This window comes from Podarcis filfolensis (genome assembly GCF_964270895.1).
Source record: "Podarcis filfolensis genome assembly, chromosome: 1".
NCBI lineage: Eukaryota > Metazoa > Chordata > Lepidosauria > Squamata > Lacertidae > Podarcis > Podarcis filfolensis.
Window position 1 is genome coordinate 56,209,569 of NC_139604.1, and position 20,231 is coordinate 56,229,799.

At 42.3% G+C, this 20,231-nt stretch overlaps 1 protein-coding gene across 1 annotated transcript; it reads left to right on the plus strand.

Moving 5' to 3' along the window:
- Positions 1 to 1,964: 1,964 nt before the first annotated feature.
- LOC310749608 (membrane-spanning 4-domains subfamily A member 8-like) lies at positions 1,965 to 12,171 on the plus strand (the record flags this gene model as incomplete). The annotated part of the gene is made up of 6 exons (XM_083586863.1): positions 1,965 to 2,186; positions 4,085 to 4,207; positions 5,693 to 5,749; positions 6,931 to 7,068; positions 8,772 to 8,891; positions 11,987 to 12,171. The coding sequence occupies 6 exons, from the start codon at positions 1,965 to 1,967 to the stop codon at positions 12,098 to 12,100; spliced, it is 774 nt and encodes a 257-aa protein (XP_083442989.1). The 3' UTR covers positions 12,101 to 12,171.
- Between the last annotated feature and the right edge of the window lie 8,060 nt (positions 12,172 to 20,231).

Sequence of the window (20,231 nt, forward strand, 5' to 3'; positions counted from 1 at the left end):
GAGACTGAGAAAGAGTGAATGAAGCAGGGCAACGTAAGTACATTTAGAGGTATTTAATTTTATTTGGGGCTGATGATTAATTGATCCAAGACACATCTTTGTAAAGGATACTGGTGTCCTCTCAAAGAGTCGCAGAGGGCTTTCCCCTTACTTTTGAATAACCGGAACCCATTTTAAGGGCAGGTGGCATGGGAATCCTGAGTCTTTTACATAAGGAAGTGCCATCTGGCATAGGATTCCCTTTCTCGCCAATCTGGAGGTTTACTTGGACTTCCTAGACTGGGAATCAACCTCCTGATGATCGCTATTATCCAGATAATCAGGACACCCTGATCGTTGGGAGCGATGTGGGCGAGTTTCTTATCAGTGGCACCTGGACAGTCCACCCAGAATCAACAACCACCTTACCACTGGTGGTAGGCCCAAGAGCCCCTTCTCCACCAGGGCCCACTACCAGAGGACCCCTTCCGTCAAGGCATCTGGCTGAGCTGGCTTTGCAACAGGCATTATGTGTACACTCAAAATGATGTTGTGCGCATGCGCAGAAGCGGTGAATCATGACCCACGCACACGCAGACGTGCAGTCGCAGGTTGCGTTCACTTCAGGATGCGAACAGGGCTCCGGAATAGATCCCGTTCCCATCCAGAGGTACCACTGTAATTGTTTCACTGATTATTCGTTAATTATTCTATATGATTTATGTTGTTTTTGTGATGTTGGATTACTTGATGTCATGTTATTTTTATTCATTACTGGTGCCCATGAGCAGCTGGAGGCTGCCATAAGCAACATTATTATACCAATGCTTTATGCATTCCTTGAGGAACGGGGACAGATCTGGATGCAAGCAGAGAAGGAATGGATCCTTGCAATGGTGATGTGCAAAAGAACTAAGCCATGTTCCTACAATGCAAAGCCTATGGAAGGAACTACCTACTGAAGGAACCTTAGGCACCTGAGGAGAACTCATGCTTCAGCTGTGCTGCAGCCTGACTACTCCTCATGAGAGCCTTCAGTGGAACATCACCCTGACTATGTCAGCAGGAGGGACCTCTGCCTGAACTAGAGGAAAAGCAAAGGACCACAAGGACTCTGAGTACATATGCCAGCAAAGTATCATGACTTCATTATGGGTTGGTGGTAAAGTCTTCACCCCTCATCAGTGAGTTGAGCACTTGTAATATCTGACTTCACAATATTCAGAGCCTGGGCCCATTGACTTGCTGGTTTATGTCTGGGAAATATTTGGGTTGAGAAAGGGGACGTGGTACATAGCGTGTAAAGGAGATTAATCTTCGGAGCTTGGGTCTAGTGACACGTTGGTTTATTTCTGGGAATTGTTTGGGTTGAGAAAGGGAATCTTGAACACAGCATGTAAAAGAAGACTGATTGCAACTGTGGCTCCTTCTATGACTCAGTGCTCGGGATTTATGGTGTGCGTGTTTCATCTGGCCTCAGATTTTGTCCTGTTTATCATCTGCTTAAGGAAGCAACTATTTGGTAGTTCTCTTGGTGCAGGGGGAACGGGGAGGTGTGACACTGCTTGAGTCAATGTACAAGGGACTCTCTTAAAACTATTACACTCTCCACTGGCTCTACTGAAAGACCAGCAACGACCGGCCCCTCTATAATTTTTTCCATTCCTGCTGTTATCGGTAAGACCTCTATGACAAAGAATTGGTGTTTTCTCAGCCCTTTTCTTTTTTGGGTTCTGTCTTTCAGATTGTTGGCCTGAGGGGAGGGATTGTCTTCTCAGAAGCCAAACAGGCCATTTGTGCTATTCCCACATGGTTTTATCAAACATGTGAGGGATTCATAGAAACAGATGGACGGGCCATAGCTCAGTGGAACTTCCTCTTTCTGTGTGTAGGGGAAAGTTTGTTAATTTGTCTAAATCCGAGAGAAGGTTGTTTGCTATTTTGATTTGTTTTTGTTGGTTGGTTTTTGCAGACATTTGACAGCTATGACAACAGATCCAGTGAGAAGACAAAATGGAATAATAGCGTTCATTCTTCCAAATGGAGCCGACATAATTCAGGCAGGCCAGGGGATCCATGCTACCACTGGGCAACAACCAGGAGTGGCACAATATATAGACGAGCAGCTTGGAAGCAACCAACCTGAGCGGAAGCGTTGGGTGAGGGAACTGGAGAAGAAAGTAAAAGTAGAGGCTAAGACTTTAGGGGTAAGTGCAGATGTCATCTGCTCTTGTTTCTGTCCCTGGTGATTTCAATGGTCACCAGGAGCAATTGTCAGTTCAACACTTCAAATATGCAACAGGCAGAGCTCTCATATCATGAGCCAGTGTGGTGTAGTGGTTAGAGCATTGGACTAAAGCTAGGGAGCCCCAGATTGAACCCCCTCACTTGGCCATAGAGTTCAGTCACCATTTCTCAGCCTAAACTACTTGACAGGGTTGTTGTGGGGAGAAGATGGAGGGGTAGGGAGAGTCAGGGAGAGCCTAGAGAGAAGCACTTTTCTGGTGCTGAATGCCCATGTACAGGGAATGAATGAGGGGCAGCCTACCCTTAACGATATGTTTTTAGGGAAACTCCAAGGATTTTCCTCCTGAGAGCCCCAGGTATACAATGCACCTGCATACCTTCTAGCTTGGAGGCAAAACAAGACAATCCTCAATTAAGGAAGTGCTTTCTGCATTCTCAATTTTGTCTCCAGGAATGAGGAAGGACATTAAGTTTGTAAATTAAAAGAAAAAACAGGTGTGTGTTTTTAAGCACTAAGAAAGTATGGCAAGGTCCTGTGAACTTCTAGGACCCGTGGAGCACTGAGGGAAGTGGAGCCAGAGAATGTTGAGATTATCACCTGAAAAAATGGAGGAAATGGCTGGCTTGAGCCAATAGCAGAGTCAGGGAGGGTTAAGATCTCTTGTGCCCACCTTCCTAACTACTGCAGCTGGTGGGCTTTTAAGCAGGTCCTCTGTAGTTGTGGTATCCCACCTCCAGCCAAAGGAACCTCCAGAAGGGAATTGCTGCCATGGGCATTATGTGCAAGTGCATTTTAATGAGCAGAACAGAGTGAAAGATTATGACTCATGGGGGTGTGGAAAGTGTGTGTATGAACTTAACAGTGCTTAGTTTATTTTTTAGTTGCTAAAAGAAGCTTCAACCCATCTTCAAAGCCAGACTCACACAAAGCCCATTAGAGCAGCCCATTCTGGGAATAATCAGGGCATAAGGAACTGAGGGAAGATCTACAGACCTATACAGGCTCACTGCTGGCACACCAATCTAAGCACTGTCTTTTGTAAAGCCAGGTTGTAGAAAGTTATGTGTTGTTTCTCTTTGGTGACTGGGTTGAACTCATTTGTCACTTTTTGTATTTCAGGATTAGGAATGATCTATCTCTCAATTTTTGTTCTCTCGGTTTCTTATTTTCCAGTCTTAAATTCTGTTCTCGCTATTTCTGAAGCAATTTGTGATTTTTTTAATCTTAAAAAATCCATGAAAATTGTGAATAGTATGCTGTTTTGACTAATACACATATTTTGACTGATGTACACATTTTTGCAAGTCTCCTCATGTATAATACATTTGTGTGTGTTGTTTTCATTGATATGTTCATTTTATACACGCCCCTGCTTCCAATATATGCCTTTTTGTAAACATTATTTGATTGGAGGACTGCATTGCAAAATTCAGAGAAGTGTTTCGATGCCCATGTTGTTTCAGAAAATGCATTTAAAGCAGTTTCACCTTTAAATATGAACTTAATCAAATTTCCCAATCCCTCAGATTGAAAATTGGGTGTTCACATTTCTCAGCTCAAATCTGGTTAAGGAGAGATCCTCTTTTACTTTTGCAGTGATCAAAATACCTCATCTAGCTTTTGTTCAGGTGATATTTCTGGACTGTGCTAAAGAGTAAGCGCATATCAGTTTTATTGGTTTCCTTTAAATATTAATGCACAGTATTGTCAGGATTCATGCCCACGGCAGCTAGTAATGATAAGAAATGAAAAAATAAAACAGTGAAATGAAAATAGTAGCAAAAACTATCATTCTATATTTCCAGGTCTCTAGGAGCAGTTTAAAAATAATATTGTTTGTGTATTTTCTTCCTACAGGCAATCCAGATCATGATTGGATTGATACAAATTGGCTTTGGGATAGTCTCATTTTTTCTTGTGGACTCATTCTATGCCCCTTTGGTCAATGTGACATATTTTCCATGCTGGGGTGGAATATTTGTAAGTATCGTGTTCTTTGCCTCGCATTTAAGAATCCAGCATGCTAAACTCTGGGACTTGGCAATTTTCAAAAACATTTCCTCGTGTGTTCAAGTAAGAAGGCAGGTGGTGAAAGTTAACATAAAAGAATAGGAGCCCTTTGGATTATTTTGAAATGCCAGAACATTATTAGGGGTAATCTCTTTCCTTTGCTGTAATGCATTTGAGAGGCTTTTCTCTATTTAAGGTGTTTATATGCTACTTAATATTCAACATTTCTGAGAGGTGTACTTAACATTTTTTAAATAAAATCATTGAAAGAATAAGAATTGAATAGTAACAAAAAACTTTTTTCTTTTTATGCTTGTTCTCTTTCTTGTCTTTGTTAAGGCTACATGTTTCTAGTGGATTTTATTTTATTTTATATAGTGAAGGTTTTGGTCATGGTCGTATATACTAACAGCAACCTCAATTCTACAAGTCAGTGATGCAGATCTAGAAATTTTTGAATTGGTTCTGGAAAATGTTATGAGGCAAACTGGGGTAATCTGCATTGGAAAATTTCCAGTTCCGAACAGATGCTTGAGATCTAATTTAGCATGCTGATTTTACAGTTGCTTAATAAACAAAACTGAACACTGTATTCTCTTGCATGTATAAAGAAGGGCCACATCTCAGTGTCAGAACATCTGCTTTGCTTGCAGAAGATCCCAGATTTCAGTCTCAGCATCTCTAAGTATGGCTGGAGATGTCCCCTGCCTGAAATTCTGGAGAACTTTACCCAGGAGATAATTCTGAACTAAATGAACCAAGGGTCTTACTTAGTATATAGCAGATTCCTATGTTCCTACCGTGTGTAGGGAAATGGAACCATCCATTCACAAGGTGGAGTTAGCAGGCTTACTGAAACCCCAAGGTTTTCAGCCAAGCAGACGAAGCATGCTGAGTAATCGCAGAATGTTGACTGGCTGTTGAGGGGGAACAGGAAACCACATGGAGGATCAACATGACTGCCTGGGGATGTGTACACATGGCAGTTTAAAGTGGATTTGATGCATCCCATGCATGCATGTTTTTGGGTGTCATCCGCACTCCCCCCCCCCCCCATTTGTTTCAATTTTTCCCAGTCCGTGGATAAAAAGGGAAGTGGGGGGGGGGAATCCAACATAAAACCACATTGCGTGGCTGGGTTTTTTGTTTTTTATGTGTGTATTGACAGTTTGCTGTCACCACACCCCCTACACTAATGAGGCATGTGAGGCAAATGCCTCAGGCAGCAGAATCCATGGGGGCAGCAGATCCTGATCTAGAACTTTGCTCCTGATCTAGATCTTCCCCTGCTCCTTCTTCCTTGGCAGGGAGGGGAGGCATCGTTTTGTGGTTTGCCTCAGGTGCCAAAATGTTTTGCTGACAAGACTCCCACAGTACCAGGTTTTTCTAAGTAGAGAGTATTTTACTGTAAATTTGAAGTGAATTGATATGCATCTCCCCCTCTTTTTTGAACAGTTCATTGTTTCTGGATCCATCGCTGTGTCAACTACAAAATATAGGAACCGCAGTTTGGTGAGCTATATACCTTTTCCTCTTCTTCTGTAATATTGGATGTGGCCAGTATTGGTCATAAATTTTGTTTTTCTTATACCTCTAGATCAGCCTTCCCCAACTTGGTGCCCTCCATATGTTAGTAGACTATTCTGCACCAGTACTGCACCCTTGACCTTTGGCCATGCTAGCTGGGGCTGATAAAAAATTTAATTTCAACATCATCTGGAGAGCATCAGGGCTGGATCTATACTCACTCTTTAAATGTTCCTAGAATGATGTTTTGATATTCTAAAACAAAGAAGTATTTGGTGCCTCCGATTCTGTTTCTGCAGTCTACCCCAGTTGGCAAGGTTTACCAGGCATGGGCCGGATCACTCCGATGGAGATCCTCTGTGGGCCGGACAGGTGCAGCGCGATGCTGGAAATTGCGTCTGCACATGTCAGCTGCACCGAAAATAGCTTCTGCCCATGCCCAGATGCCGAAAATTGTGCCCTTGCAGATGCAATTTCCGGTGTCTGGACATGCGCAGAAGTGATTTCCAGAGCTGTGGAAGAGAGTCCCCTGGTTTAGCGCAGCAAGCAGGGACTCACTGAGTGGGTGGCTCAGTTCGGGGGCAGCTCGGGGGGCAGTTAAACGGCCTCCCTGGGCCACTTTAGGCCCATGGGTCTTAGGTTGCCGACCCCTGGTCTACCCACTTACGTGACAGGGCGAACTCAGCAGTGTCACATGGTGTCACATTTTAATAACACATTGTTGATGTTTTAAAAGAATGTCATATGGTTATATGATTATCATAACCCTTTTAAAACCCATTTTTAGCATTAAGAAACCACGAGTGTAGATGAGGGGAGGGGGGAGGGGGTAGCACTGAAAAATGTAGGGAACAGTAAATTACCCAATGCGTTTCATTGACAACCTTTCTTAGAGACACTGAAACAATAGCAAACCATAATTCAAACAAAAATAGAACACAATTAGTACAGATTAAGGGCTAATTGTATATAAGACATCTTCCATGTTTTGTAAGTTTTTTAAATGGTCTGATTATGGTTAGTGACTAAGACAGCTTCCTGTCAGGCCCAGTAGCCACACCTGACATGAGCATTGGCTGGCCTCCATACACACACACACACACACACACACACACACACCCTGTGTGTACTTTTTGGTATCCTGATTCTTCATATCACTCTTTCAGGTGAAATGCAATGTGGGAATGCATGTCACAAGTGCTACATTGGCAACAGTTGGCATAATTCTGTACACAGCACAGTTGTGTATAAATCAACCCTATTTTTTCTATGGCTATCCCGGTTCTTATCCAGAGAGAACATTGGTAAGTGAGCAAGTCCCACAATAACTTTGATCATATAATATCATTATCATAATTTAATGTTGTAAGTTTGGGAAGTTTAGTTTGGATGTCATTTGAAGTGTCTCTTACAGCCCTGTGCCTCTTGATTCTAAGACTGAGATTTGGCCAGGAGAGGATTAATAGAACAAGCAGGACTGCTGGATATTATCTTCATGGCCCTGGCAAGAATGGTCAGTGCCCCTGTCTCTCAATCCATTGGTTCTATTGAAAGGAGAAAGCCATTTGGGGATCAGGACTTATTTCCTTCTCTGTTACCGTGTGTGTGTGTGTGTGTGTGTGTGTGTAAGGAAGCAGTAGCCTGTCAGTCTTGGAACTGGGCTATAAAGGCACACGAGGCCTGATCTTCTTTCTGTGAGAATCCAGTGTTATCACTGTAAACGAAACGAAGCGGGACCTTGGCTTGTATATTTGTGTGAAGAGATAAATCCTGTCCACTTCCACTGATCATCATTTCAAAGAAACCAAACCCAAGGTATGCCCAGGGATTAGGGATGGAGAAATCTGTCTGTTTCAGTTTCTCATTTTTCCAGTCTTAAGTCCAGTTCACCACATTTCCTTATCAAAAGAGGACCCACCTCGATATTAAAAGGCCAGAGAGAATCACATAATTGTCTGGTTAGGTCCTTTCCAGGTTCACACTGGGAATATATTAATAAATGTTGGGATGGAATTAAGAACCGTCCTACGGAAATCAATTGAGAAATCAATATTTTAATCCAAGGTTGAGCAGCCATCCCATTCCCAGTATTCAAACTTGATGGTGTTATTAGCTAGTGGTTGGGTTTTCTGATGTCTGTATCCTTGCGCTTTGCCACGTCAAACTTTGGTAAGTGTGTATACGATTGTAGCTATAGTCTCATAGCCACACTGGGTCTTTCACATGGAAGTGGAGAGTTTTCTTAGAACCTCTTTCCACACCGTCTCCCTACTATAAGGCAAGTAGAAACTGAACAGAGATGTCTCCAGATAGGCAACCTCCTGGGTTGGTGTTTCAGAAATAATTTTCAGGTGGCTACCTCTCATCTCATGCCATCATGTTGTTGTTGTTTAGTCGTTTAGTCGTGTCCAACTCTTCGTGACCCCATGGACCAGAGCATGCCAGGCACTCCTGTCTTCCACTGCCTCCCTCAGTTTGGTCAGACTCATGTTTGTGATTCATGCCATCATATGTCACCTCAAAATTATTTCTGAAACACCAACCTGGAAGGATGCCTATCTGGAGACATCCTTGTTCAAAAACAGCCAAGTCCCTTTGTTGGCTGAAAGTTAGAAACTGGGGAGAAGAGAGGAGGTTCTGTTGATGAGGAAAGACACAGAGATATGTAGCGTAGGATAATCTCCCATTTTTATTCTTATAACGCCAGGTACTGCACAGCCTCAATAGTGAACTTACTTCCTGATGTCTTACTATTCATGCTAGTGCATTCATTTTAGAACGTTTCTGTCCTACCCTTTCACAGAGGCATTTTTAAAAATTCATTAATTTTTATATTTTTATATTTTTTATATATTTTTTATATATTTTATATATATAATTTTATATATATAATTTTTATATTTATATCCCACCTTTCCTCCAAGAAGCTCTCCTCAGACCCATTTTATCCTCACGACTGATTTACTAATATAAGAGTTGTCATTTCACCTGCTTCTCTGTTCTGCAGCTTTTCCATAAAGTAGGTAATGGGCTTTGTATTGTGCATCTCCTGTTCTGCTTGCTGGAGTTCTGCATCACCGTTCCAACAGCACATTTCGGGTGTCAGGCAACCTGCTGTAACAAGATGGTAAGCATTTGTTTTAGAAAGCTGGTAAGATGAAAATGCCTGGGTTAGACAATATAATGCTGTTGATCTACAGATCTCATTATTCCTGACAATTGGCCATGCTGGCTGGGGTTGGTGGGAACTGCTTCTTCTTCTTCTTCTTTGGCGATCACTCATAGCTGAGTAAGATTGTCTTCCATAAACACGGTTTTAACAATGAGTCCATAAGTGACTGTGGAGACCAGTTCTGGATCCACACATCCTTCCACAGTGGGGACATTGGTTTCCGGGAGGGAGCTGATCATGGTGTGGATTTGCCAAGCATACCTGATGTTGGAGATTCATTCCCCGTGTCTGCAGCCATGGGATTGTTGTCTATCACATGACGGTGTATGTTTTCATCCCACAGTGTGGGTAGTGACAAAGATAGGATGTTTTGGTATTACTGTGTTCCGTGAAGTGGGACTATTGTCCTTTGTTTTTTCTCTCTTTGCTGTCTGATGAGAAAGAGGCAGGAGCTAAGTCAAAATGCTCTGAGTGTATTATATGTAAATAAAGTAGAGTAGCCAAAATGCTGTGCTATTGGTTCTGTTACGCAAACTGCGAATACTATGTGGATCCCTAAGTGTGCCAATGCCTTTTGGCATAGTCGCTGTGATTTTTGGGCAAAAGAAAGCTTTTGAAGCTCCCGAACGATCGACCAGGAGGGAGAGAACATGCCAGTCGGGCATATGTCTCTGACAAGGTCCTACACGAGAGTAGGATGCTCCTAACACCTTCCTCTTAGCACGTTTCTCCCTTGCATCCTGAGTTCAAGTGTCTTCAAAGCCCATGACACCTTTGGTAAAGGCTATTCTCCAACTGGAGCTCTCGCAGGCCAGTGTTTCCAAGTTGTCAGTGTTTATACTACATTTTTTTTAGATTTGCCTTGAGACGGTCTTTAAACCTTTTTTGTTGACCACCAGCATTACACTTTCCATTTTTAAGTTCGGAATACAGCAGTTACTTTGGAAGACTGCAGCCCAACAGCGTCTAAAGGAAACCACACCTGAGCTATGCAAACAAATGAACCTGAATGAAAAATGCTATGTTAGCATCAGGCATTTGTAGCTTCCTCAGAAACTTCAGCTGGCATCTGTGGTGTGATACTAGCTTAAAGGGGGAATGGGAAAGAGGGTATATATCCACTAGGAGAGGCACTTCCACTTCTACATCTGTGGCTCCTGGTGTTTCATACTTACTGAATCAGACATGGGGAACCTGATCTGGCCAGTACACCAGATCCTTATCTCTCATACTTCTTGTGGGCCAAATCTGACAGGTAGATGGGAGTGCCAACCTGTCAATCACCTGATGTCACACTGATGTCAGGTGATGACCGCCTGGACTTCAAAGCAAGATGCAGAGCTTGCAAAGGGCCCTTCACCATGCTTTGAAGTGCCACTGATAAGCAGGCTTGAAGTCATCACCTATCAGCTGGTGGGCAGTGACTTCAAACCTGCTTTCCTTGGGGGTAAGTTACTATATATGATTGAAGTCATACACACACCATCAGCTGTGGGCTCATCAAGCCTGCTTTCTGCACGGATTGGGTTTTTTTCCAATTTTTTTTTTCATTTTCCAAATTATTACAAATCAAACCAAATTAATCTAATTTAATGCAATTTATTAAAATCAGGTTTCCCACTCCTGTTCCAAACATATGATCATCATCATTTCCTCACATAGCCACATAATTTCTTATTTAGAGTCCATTTGACATCCTTCACTTGCCATTAAACCATTCTTCCAGCCGGTCACTTATTTCACCTTACAAACAGCATCTCTGTTACATCTTATGAATAAATAATCCATTTCACGTGTCCTTCATATACATTGTTGTTCCAGACCTGGTGTGCTGGGAGAGTTAATGACCATCTTCCATTGTTCAGTTCCATTGTTCAGTTCTTTGCAGTGTTTATCTGGATTGTACAAGGTCACATTCCATTCCTCCCACTGTTTACCAACTAGCGTATGAGCTGCAGCCATAAATAACGCACGGAGTGCATATCCAAACTCTGACATTAAAATTCCACTCTGGAGTTCTTCTTCGGCACACAGTTAAAAACAAGATCTCTTCTCAAATTCAGCCTAGTCCAATCAAGGATTAATTTTAAATAAAGTCCATTCAGCCTCTGTTGAGGGGAAAGGGCATAGTAAAACCTTGTTAAATTCCCTGTTGAGCATAAATCAAAAGCCTCCCTCCTCTTTTCTGAAGTAACAAACAGAATAACAAAGCAGTGGCTACACACATCCTTTTCATTATGTAGCGAGGACAGGAAAAAAAGGAGACCATTTGAAAACCATAAGAAAGCATAAGAAAGCACAGAGCAGTTTGTCCTCCCCCTTCCTTATCTGGCTGTTGTAAGGATTCTCAAGCTTCAAATAAAATATTCAGATACCTTCAAAGAGCCACGCCCAGTCCTTTCAGCAGCTGACTGATTTCAGCCCATTAGCGTATGTTGGTCCAGGAGCGCCTCTTGATTAATGCCAGTTGTCTGAATTATGGAGAAACTGACCACAAATGATGCTGGAGACAGAGGCTCATCCATGGCAGGGACACACTCCCAGGTCACACCCACTCTGCCTTTCAAGTTGGTAGATATGGGCTTGAGCGGCACAGCGGGATGCAGTGAGCTCCCCAGACCCCACTGGAGAACATTGCCAGGATTTTTGCCTCATAAATCCTGGCTTCCCTCTGCCTGAACCTCCTCGCTGCCTGCAGAGGGCAGCGAGGAGCAACCACCATTGTTTGGTGACATAGCCAGAAAACCTCTGCATGGATTATTTTTATCTGCTGTATGCTTTTTACAATTTTATGTACACTGTTTAGAAACACCAGCAATCACTTAAATACATAATAAGAATCATGTGCATTTTTGAGAATGTCTGGTGTGGAGGGAGATACCTACAAATGAAGATGTGTGGCATCAGCCATGCAGTTAGAGTTCTGCTTTGTAATAATTTGGGATAATTACTTTAATGAAGATAAAGGTCTTGGCACTGAAGACAGTCACCATGATGATGCCAGTGATGAAAATAAGTTCTTGGAATGATCTACCTCCCTTGTGTTTCAGGACATGGACCTTGTGCCCATTGTTATTGTTGGAGATGATGTGGCCCCTGCTGAAAACAATCCAGCTCCACCAACTTATTCTGATATAATGCTTTCTCCAGGTGTTGATGGTTAGTAAAGAGAGACAGGTTATGAGAGGTGCTTCACCAGAAATCAAGCTGAAGTAAAATTCCAGAAATAAAATAATATTGATTCTGCTCAATACCTGCAATTATGTCTATATCTGTCTTCCAAATCTAACAGGGATGGGCCAAGGCTGGATAATTGGGGGGAGGGATCCATTTAAACTCAAACCCAGATTCCTCCAGACACCAGAACAATCTCTAATGGCTCCATTTTGGGTTCCTCTACTGTAGCTTTTTTCTCATTCCCTGACTTCTCATGTTGTATGGATGCTGTTGCCTTTCGTAGTCCCTAATTTGGGGCTGATTCTACTTTATATTCAAGGCCACCAGGCATCATGGAAAATGTAGTTCCACATCTACCATCCCTAGACTCTGCTGCACTTGCTCAGAAAGGATCTAATGAATGCTCTACTACCTACATAACTCCCCACCATGCAGCAGCATCAAGGGTTGCAATGAAAGCTTGAAAGTGTAGTTCCCATGTTCCCTATTTTCCCTATACGCTGTTCCCTATACAGTTCATGCACATGACTGCAGCCAGTGATGTGGAATTTTGTGTATGGGCAAAAGTTCAACAATGTGAAATCTCACATGCCATTTTATGGTACAGATTTTCTGCCCCTGTCTTCTGCTTGTGAGAATCAGATAAAAATGACTGAAACCATAGGCTGGGGGGGGGGCTGAGGCACCCACAAAACTTTCACGGTGGGTGCCTGGCTGGGTGAACCAACGTGTCATGTGCTGCAGTGGGGCACTCCATCAGGCGCCCACAATGTTGGGCAGAACTCAGTGCACCTGACCAAAACACATACATCCTTTGAAATTCTCACGTATATGAAATTTGTGATGCAGTTCTCCAACTAATGAATGCTTACAAAACTGCATATTTTAGGAGAAAGTGCATTTTAATCTGTGCTTTTTCCCTAGAAAAACAGGTTCTGATACTCACAATGAAGTTGTTACAGTAAGTTTCACACTTTTTAACAACAACAAAAAGAGGTGTTGGTACTGCGTACCCTTGCCCTGGGGGGGGAAAACATTGATTATAATGGATATATTTGTGAAAATCAAATAAAAATGCATTATATTCGGAGCAATTGCTGGCAAAAATGTAAACACTAGTCAAAACTGCATACAATAAGCATGTTTATTAGGAGAAATTCACACTAGAATACTGAAGAATGTTCCTGAGGATTTTCTTAATGTGGATTGCTGCAGAAATGTGGAGAAATGAATTTCAGATTAGGATAAAGAGAAACTGAGGGAACAGAAATTGTCAGATCCTTCTATCCTTCACCATTAGTTTATTTATCTCATCTAAGTCTACAAGTAGAAAGGGGGAAAATGAGCAGTTAATTGGAAAATAAATACAGTGGTACCTCGGTTTACGAACTTAATCCGTTCCGGAAGTCCATTCTTATACCGAAACCGTTCTTAAACCGAGGCGCGCTTTCCCTAATGAGGCCTCGCACCACCGGTGCTCTTCCATCATTCAGTTTCCATTCTTAGACTGAGGTAAAATTCGCAAACCGGGATACTACTTCCGGTTTTGCAGAGTTCGTAAACCTAACCGAACAGGAATGTTCTGAAACCGAGGTACCGCTGTATGGTGAGATGAAAAAAGAACATCTCTGAATAAGCAAAGAATCATTGCTCAAATAGAGCTGGGATAGAGTAAGATGTCCTCCTTCATTAAGGAGGATCTAAAACTATCCCATCTATTTTCAGTAAACCACCTTACTTGTTTACACAGAGCATAGTGCCACCAGTATCACAAAAAGCTGCCAAACGTGCTTAGATGCCTGCACCTCCCCGGACAAGTTCTGATGGACACAGACTCTCCTGTATTTGGGGCCTTAATCGCTGGTGGGAAATGAAGCTGTCTCTCCAATGCTTGCCTCTTTCTCAGCTCCACAACAGGCTATAGGCAAGGCTCGATGTAAATACTGCAGGCTCTTGCCCAGACTGTTCCAGAGCTGTGAGGCAGGCATGTGGGAAGACAGCTTCATCTTCTTCCAAGGACCATAAATCCAGCAAAGTGTTTAATAGGCTCCCCTGTGCATGGCACTTCAGCTGAAGGACTCAAAAGTTGTGTTTCCAAGTGTCTGCCTATCCTACCTCCACTAGGTAGGATAGACTCATAGGAGCTCGTAGAAGCAAGAACAAGGACAACAAAACCAGTCAAGAGAACCACAACTTCTAAAAGATGTCAAAGAAGCTGGATCTCAGCCGATTATAAACATGGAACAAACATGAGTACAGTGGTACCTCAGGTTACAGACACTTCAGGTTACAGACGCCTCAGGTTACAGACTCCGCTAACCCAGAAATAGTACCTCGGGTTAAGAACTTTGCTTCAGGATAAAACAGAAATCACACAGTGGCGGCAGCGGGAGGCCCCATTAGCTAAAGTGGTACCTCAGGTTAAGAACAGTTTCAGGTTAAGAACGGACCTCCAGAACGAATTAAGTTCTTAACCTGAGGTACCACTGTATACAGCTGAGGTGAGGAGTGAACATGTTGAAGACAAGTGTGATTCCACCTGCCTGGCTCCACCCCTGTCCACCACACATATTGGAATGAAAATGGGACTAGGACTTTTCACATCTGTTACTATACATGCGTAAACTCGAAGGGCAAGAAGTTCTCTTTTAAGGGGGGTTGAATTAGACAACACAGCAGCACTCAGTTGCTGGCTTGAGCACAGATTGGGGACGAAAGGGTACTTGACATCCCAAGAGACACACTGAGGCTCTTAGTTTCAAAAACTCACTGCCCTGGGAGGCTGGAGAATCAGAGCACCTGGCAGGCACACATCAGGGGCCAAGCCCCCTGAACCACAGTTCAAATACATGTTGCATCCAAAAGTGTCAAAGAAAACTGAACCATCTGTTTCAAGAAATGGTTTGGCATTGGAATCTGGGAGATAAGAGTGGCTGTTTAAACATTTCCAAGCCCAACACATGATTTGTATAATTAGCAAATAATTTGCATATCGTGCAAATTAGTCCACCCAGATTTGGGGAACTAGTATATGGCAATTTTTGTTAAGGTGTACTTGGTTCCCCACCCCCACCCTTCACTCTAAGGGTGCTTCTAGATGGGTGTTTATGTTGAGATCAGTGCCCCTCATGCAAGTTTTCACAGCACTGACATAACATCATCAGTTAGCCTTTACTGAGCGAGGTAGGAGTCCCATGATTCAGAGGCTGGCGCAAACGGCAGTAGAGGCACAAGTGAAGCCATGATTCCAATGCCGGTGTGAAGGGCGATGGATGGAACACAGTGCTCTAGCCAGAAGAGTCAGCTCTGAATTGGTTCGGTTCAGTGATTTCGCTCAGTGATTCAGCTCAGTGATTCAGCTCAGTTCAGAGGGTAGCCGCATCTGGCTGTGCTCTGATGTCCATCGATCCCATCCTCGTCGCCAGTGTTAAGTTGTGAGTGAACATATCAGACGACACAGCGATTCTTCCAAAGCAGCTCTTTATTTGTAAGCTGGAACAGAACTGAACTGAAGAGCTCAGTCAGCCTGCTTATATAGAACTCCAGAACCTCGTTACTGTAACAACTTTCTAAAACTATCCAATCACCGAACGTCACTTTTGATCCTTCATTTGCATACAAACGATCCAATCACTGAACGTCACTTTCGATCCTTCATTTGCATAACTATCTACAGTATCCCCCTGCTGGCCCAGGGTGAGAACTTCAGTACATAACACGAGGTACTGCTGTATGGTAAGATGAAAAAAGAATATCTCTGAATAAGCAAAGAATCAGTGCTCAAATTCAGTCTAAGGGTGCTTCTAGATGGGTGTTTATGTTGCGATCGGTGCCCCTCATGCAAGTTTTTCACAGCACTCACATAACATCATAAGTTAGCCTGTATTTTTAAACCATCTAATCCAGATTTACCCTTTGGGGAGGGGAACCCTGTTGCCAACAACACATTTATGATATTTAAATAACCTGCTTGTGATCTTAAGCCTGCGCCTGTCTGAGCCTACTGTAAGTTTCTTGTGTTTTTCCTGTAGGACATTTTCTAGATAATGTCAGGTGTGGTAATTGTGGTTCTTGCACATATTTTTAAAAGCCATCCTGCTTCCACTTTAGTACCACCTGAAGCACTGCTTTCACTTCTTATTATTTCTTGGTGAGATTGTACATATGCTTGGAGGCTGAGAACAAAAACACCAAGAAATGTACTAAATGTACATCAGTACTTTCAGAGGAAGTCAAATTAATTTTCATCTAGGGCACAGCTTTGCAAGGTTTGAATAATAGGGTGTTTTGGCCACATTTAGAAGCCTCTACCTTCTGTAGAACAGAAGCTGCCTGCTCCTGTCTGAGTGTGTGGAAAATTCAATTCAACATATTAACTAATGGGTGAGGATGATCTCACTTCCACGCACCCTACTCTCAATTATTACATGATAAGAAAATAACCAATAAAAATGCACAATAGCATACAGAGGAACCTCTACTCATGACCACAATCCATTCCAGAGGCCCATCCGGAAGTCAAAATGGGTCGCTGGGAGAGGCGCCGTTGTGCCCAGGCATGGGCTTCGATTGCCCACTTCTGCGCATGCGCAAAAGGTGGCAAACCCGCTGGTTATTTCCGGGTTTGCCATGGACGTTGGGTGAAATGGACATGAGCGGAGGTGGACGTAAGAAGAGGTTTGACTGTACTGTCATAACATAGACAGTAAATAACGTTTGAAATTATATAATTCCAACAAAGGGAAAAGAAAGAAGTAGAACAGATAACAAGGTTCCTGATTATCTACTTTTGCAAGATGGTGCAGAAACTATATTATTACAAGAGATTCCAGAAGTCTTGGCACTTTACAGCTTGTGTTCCTTTGGAATGAGGCACAGTGGAGATGATAAGAAATATGGTTTATTTTACACATATTTACATCTGAAGCCTTCAATGGAAGAGGGGCAGAACATTACATTCCAAGAGTGTGCTTTGTTGCTCCTCTCTTGCTTCAGCAAGCTTGCGTCCAAAGCAGAGCAGCCGCCAGTCATGGCCTCCAGCCTCGCAGGGTAGCCTCTCACAGCCAGCACACATGAAGATCTGCCTACTTCCTCCATCTTGTTCTCAGCAGCCTTTGTAGAAAACAACTCCTCCCCTTCTGCTTCCAGTCTCTCTGTAACCTCCATTTCAAAAGCCTCTCGCACCCTGTGGTGACTCATATTCCCTGCTACCCTGGCAACTTCTCCCTGTGTGCTTGGCAGAGCCTTCTTCCTGGCTGATGGCATGCAGCCCATCAGCACCAGTGTTGCATCAACAAACCACCCCCAGCAAGTCATCTGCAGGCTCATGAAGAAGTTATCCTGGTGTTAAGCCCAGCCCTTGATAAATTCATCAATATATGAGTCTGCTCAATGTCTGACCCTTCACTGAACGTAGAGATTAGGGGAGGGGGGTCTGCCCTCCCCAAACTCATAACAACATGGTATCTTATGCCTCATCTTATTATTTCAGTGCCTAAGAAACCAGGTCCATGTTTATCATTCTCGAGCGAATCTCTTTGGAGAGGCATCAGATTGGGAAATAACTAGTCTGGTCCAAGAACATTCCTTATGTATGTTGTTATGATTACGATTACACAGTCTCACTAGACAATTCTCTTTTGCAAGAGTAAACTTATGCTGCTTCTGCTTCTGAATGATTTAATAGAATTAGCGATCTTGGCTAACGATATTGGATGTTGTGTTAGCTGTTTCACCAGGGAGTCATCTTCAGGGATGGGATGGTGGAAGAGGATACCTGCAAATGTGTCTTTGCATAGAAGATTTATATGCTATCATGCTCTCCCTGTCAACATCTGCCTGCATCTTTCCAGCACAAACTGAAAATGCTTTTGTCTGGACAACCTTCTATCACATAACATCTTTCTGTTTTAGTGCTGCTAGTTTTTAATGTGTAAAATCTTCCAACCTCTGTGTGACATATTTTAATAATCTGTTTCACCTGAACATTTATGATTATACTGCACCTTGTTTTGTTTTTACCGCTTCTCCTGTTAGCTTCTCTGGGTTAAATACTAGAAGGAATGGCATATGTTTTCTTATTAGGGATAGAGGGAAAATTTGATTCAGTTCACATTTAAAGCCTATCAAATTCACATTTTCCAAAATGATATAAGAACCAAAAGCAAAAACAAAAACAACCACTTTCATCCTTCAGAATTCACACTTTTCTAAATTTTGTGATGCACTTCTCCCCTAAAATAATGCTTATAAAAATGTATATATTTGGGAGAAATGTGCATTAAAATATTAGTGAAATTGCTATATAAAAAGTTATTATATTATGAGAAATGTTTTGCAAAAATGTGTACTTTAATCAAAACTCATAAGAAGAGAGATAGAAAGTGAGTGAAAGCCCAGGCTCCTTCTGGCCTCACTATTATAGTCAACATGACCTTGACAGAAAGATAACAGAAGTAGTTTAAACCAGCTGTACTCAGTTTCTCAGAAGGGATAACCCAAACAACAGAAACCTTCTACCTGTTTCTTTCACATAGAAAGAAACCTTCTAGAACACTCTTGAATTAATCAGAACAGGAAAAATCTCTACACATCAGATCCGTTCTTTCTGTACTAAGAAATGTAAGCTGTCCCACAGAATTATGTTGTTGTCAAGCTGCATTGTTCTGGGGCACTAGAGAAATTTCAGCTTGGCCCTAGGCAGAATGAAGGAGACAGAGGAGCACTGGTGATTCCCCTGCTGTTGAACTTTCCCCTGTCTCCTGAAAATAGTGAAAACTGCTCCTTTGGTCAGCACCAAATAAAGCAGTGAAAATGGGGAATGGGTATCTTGCTACGGTGCTTATTAAAAGAGTTTCTCATACTTTTCAGTAAAAGAGCTCGATGCAAAGTCAAGTACAGAAAACTACCATGAGTTCATGCACAGCTTGAATATTTTTCATGCAATAATCTTTTTAGAAAAAAATGGCCTGTGTCTTGGAGGGAAGCAGATTCATGGAATGGCTACTCGGAACATGGTTTGGATTAGGAGGGGACGCGGGTGGCGCTGTGGTCTAAACCACTGAGCTTCTTGGGCTTGCCGATCAGAAGGTTGGTGGTTCGAATCCCCACAACAGAGTGAGCTCCCGTTGTGTTATGTACTAACTTAACACGTTGCTCTGTCCCAGCTCCTGCCAACTTAGCAGTTCGAAAGCATGCCAGTGCAAGTAGATAAATAAGTACCGCTGTAGCGGGAAGGTAAATGGTGTTTCCGTGCACTCTGGTTTTCGTCATGGTGTCCCATTGCACCAGAAACGGTTTAGTCATGCTGGCCACATGACCTGGAAAGTTGTCTGTGGACAAACACCAGCTCCCTTGGCCTGAAAGCGAGATGAGCGCCACACCCCATAGTCACCTTTGACTGGACTTAACCATCCAGGGGTCCTTTACTCTCTCTTTTTTGCAGCCTAAATTACTGAACACTTGTGCAGACATTTGGAAAGAGTGAAAAGGAAGGGTTGCCAAATAGTCTTGTGAGGGTTGGTAAAATTTATGAACAGTTGTTGTTGTTTTAAAACTTATTCTGAGAAATTTCAGCTCGCTTAAAGTTGAATGAAACTGTTCATGTGGATGGATGAGGGAAGCAATGGACTAAGAGGAAGACCACAAGAGGAAGCAGGGAAGCCCAAACAATTCTAAAATATTGCTGTACTAGTAAAATCAGAGAACAAAATGAAGCAACCTTTAAGGATGCTTGGAAAATGTTTGTAGATTATTTTAAAAATTATTGTAAACATGTTAGTACACTAGCAAGTTTGGAGTAAGTTCAGCAGTAAAAGTTATTTTGAGAATAAAGTTGGGAAAATAAGGTATAGATAAAATATAATATTCAGCAGCAAATGATAAACATGAGAAAACCATGGAAGGGTGGGAGGGAAATTGATTTCTTAAGTGAATATTGGAAAATATTGGAAAAGAGTATTTTATTAGTGAAAAATCTTTTTTTTAAAATACTAAAATAATCTTAAACAATTTTTTTTAAAAAAATGAATCCACAGTTGTGTTCAAAATTCAAGAATGGCAAACTAACGAAGGCCATTTTGCCAAATAGTCTCTAAGGGAGGACAAGATTTTTTGTAA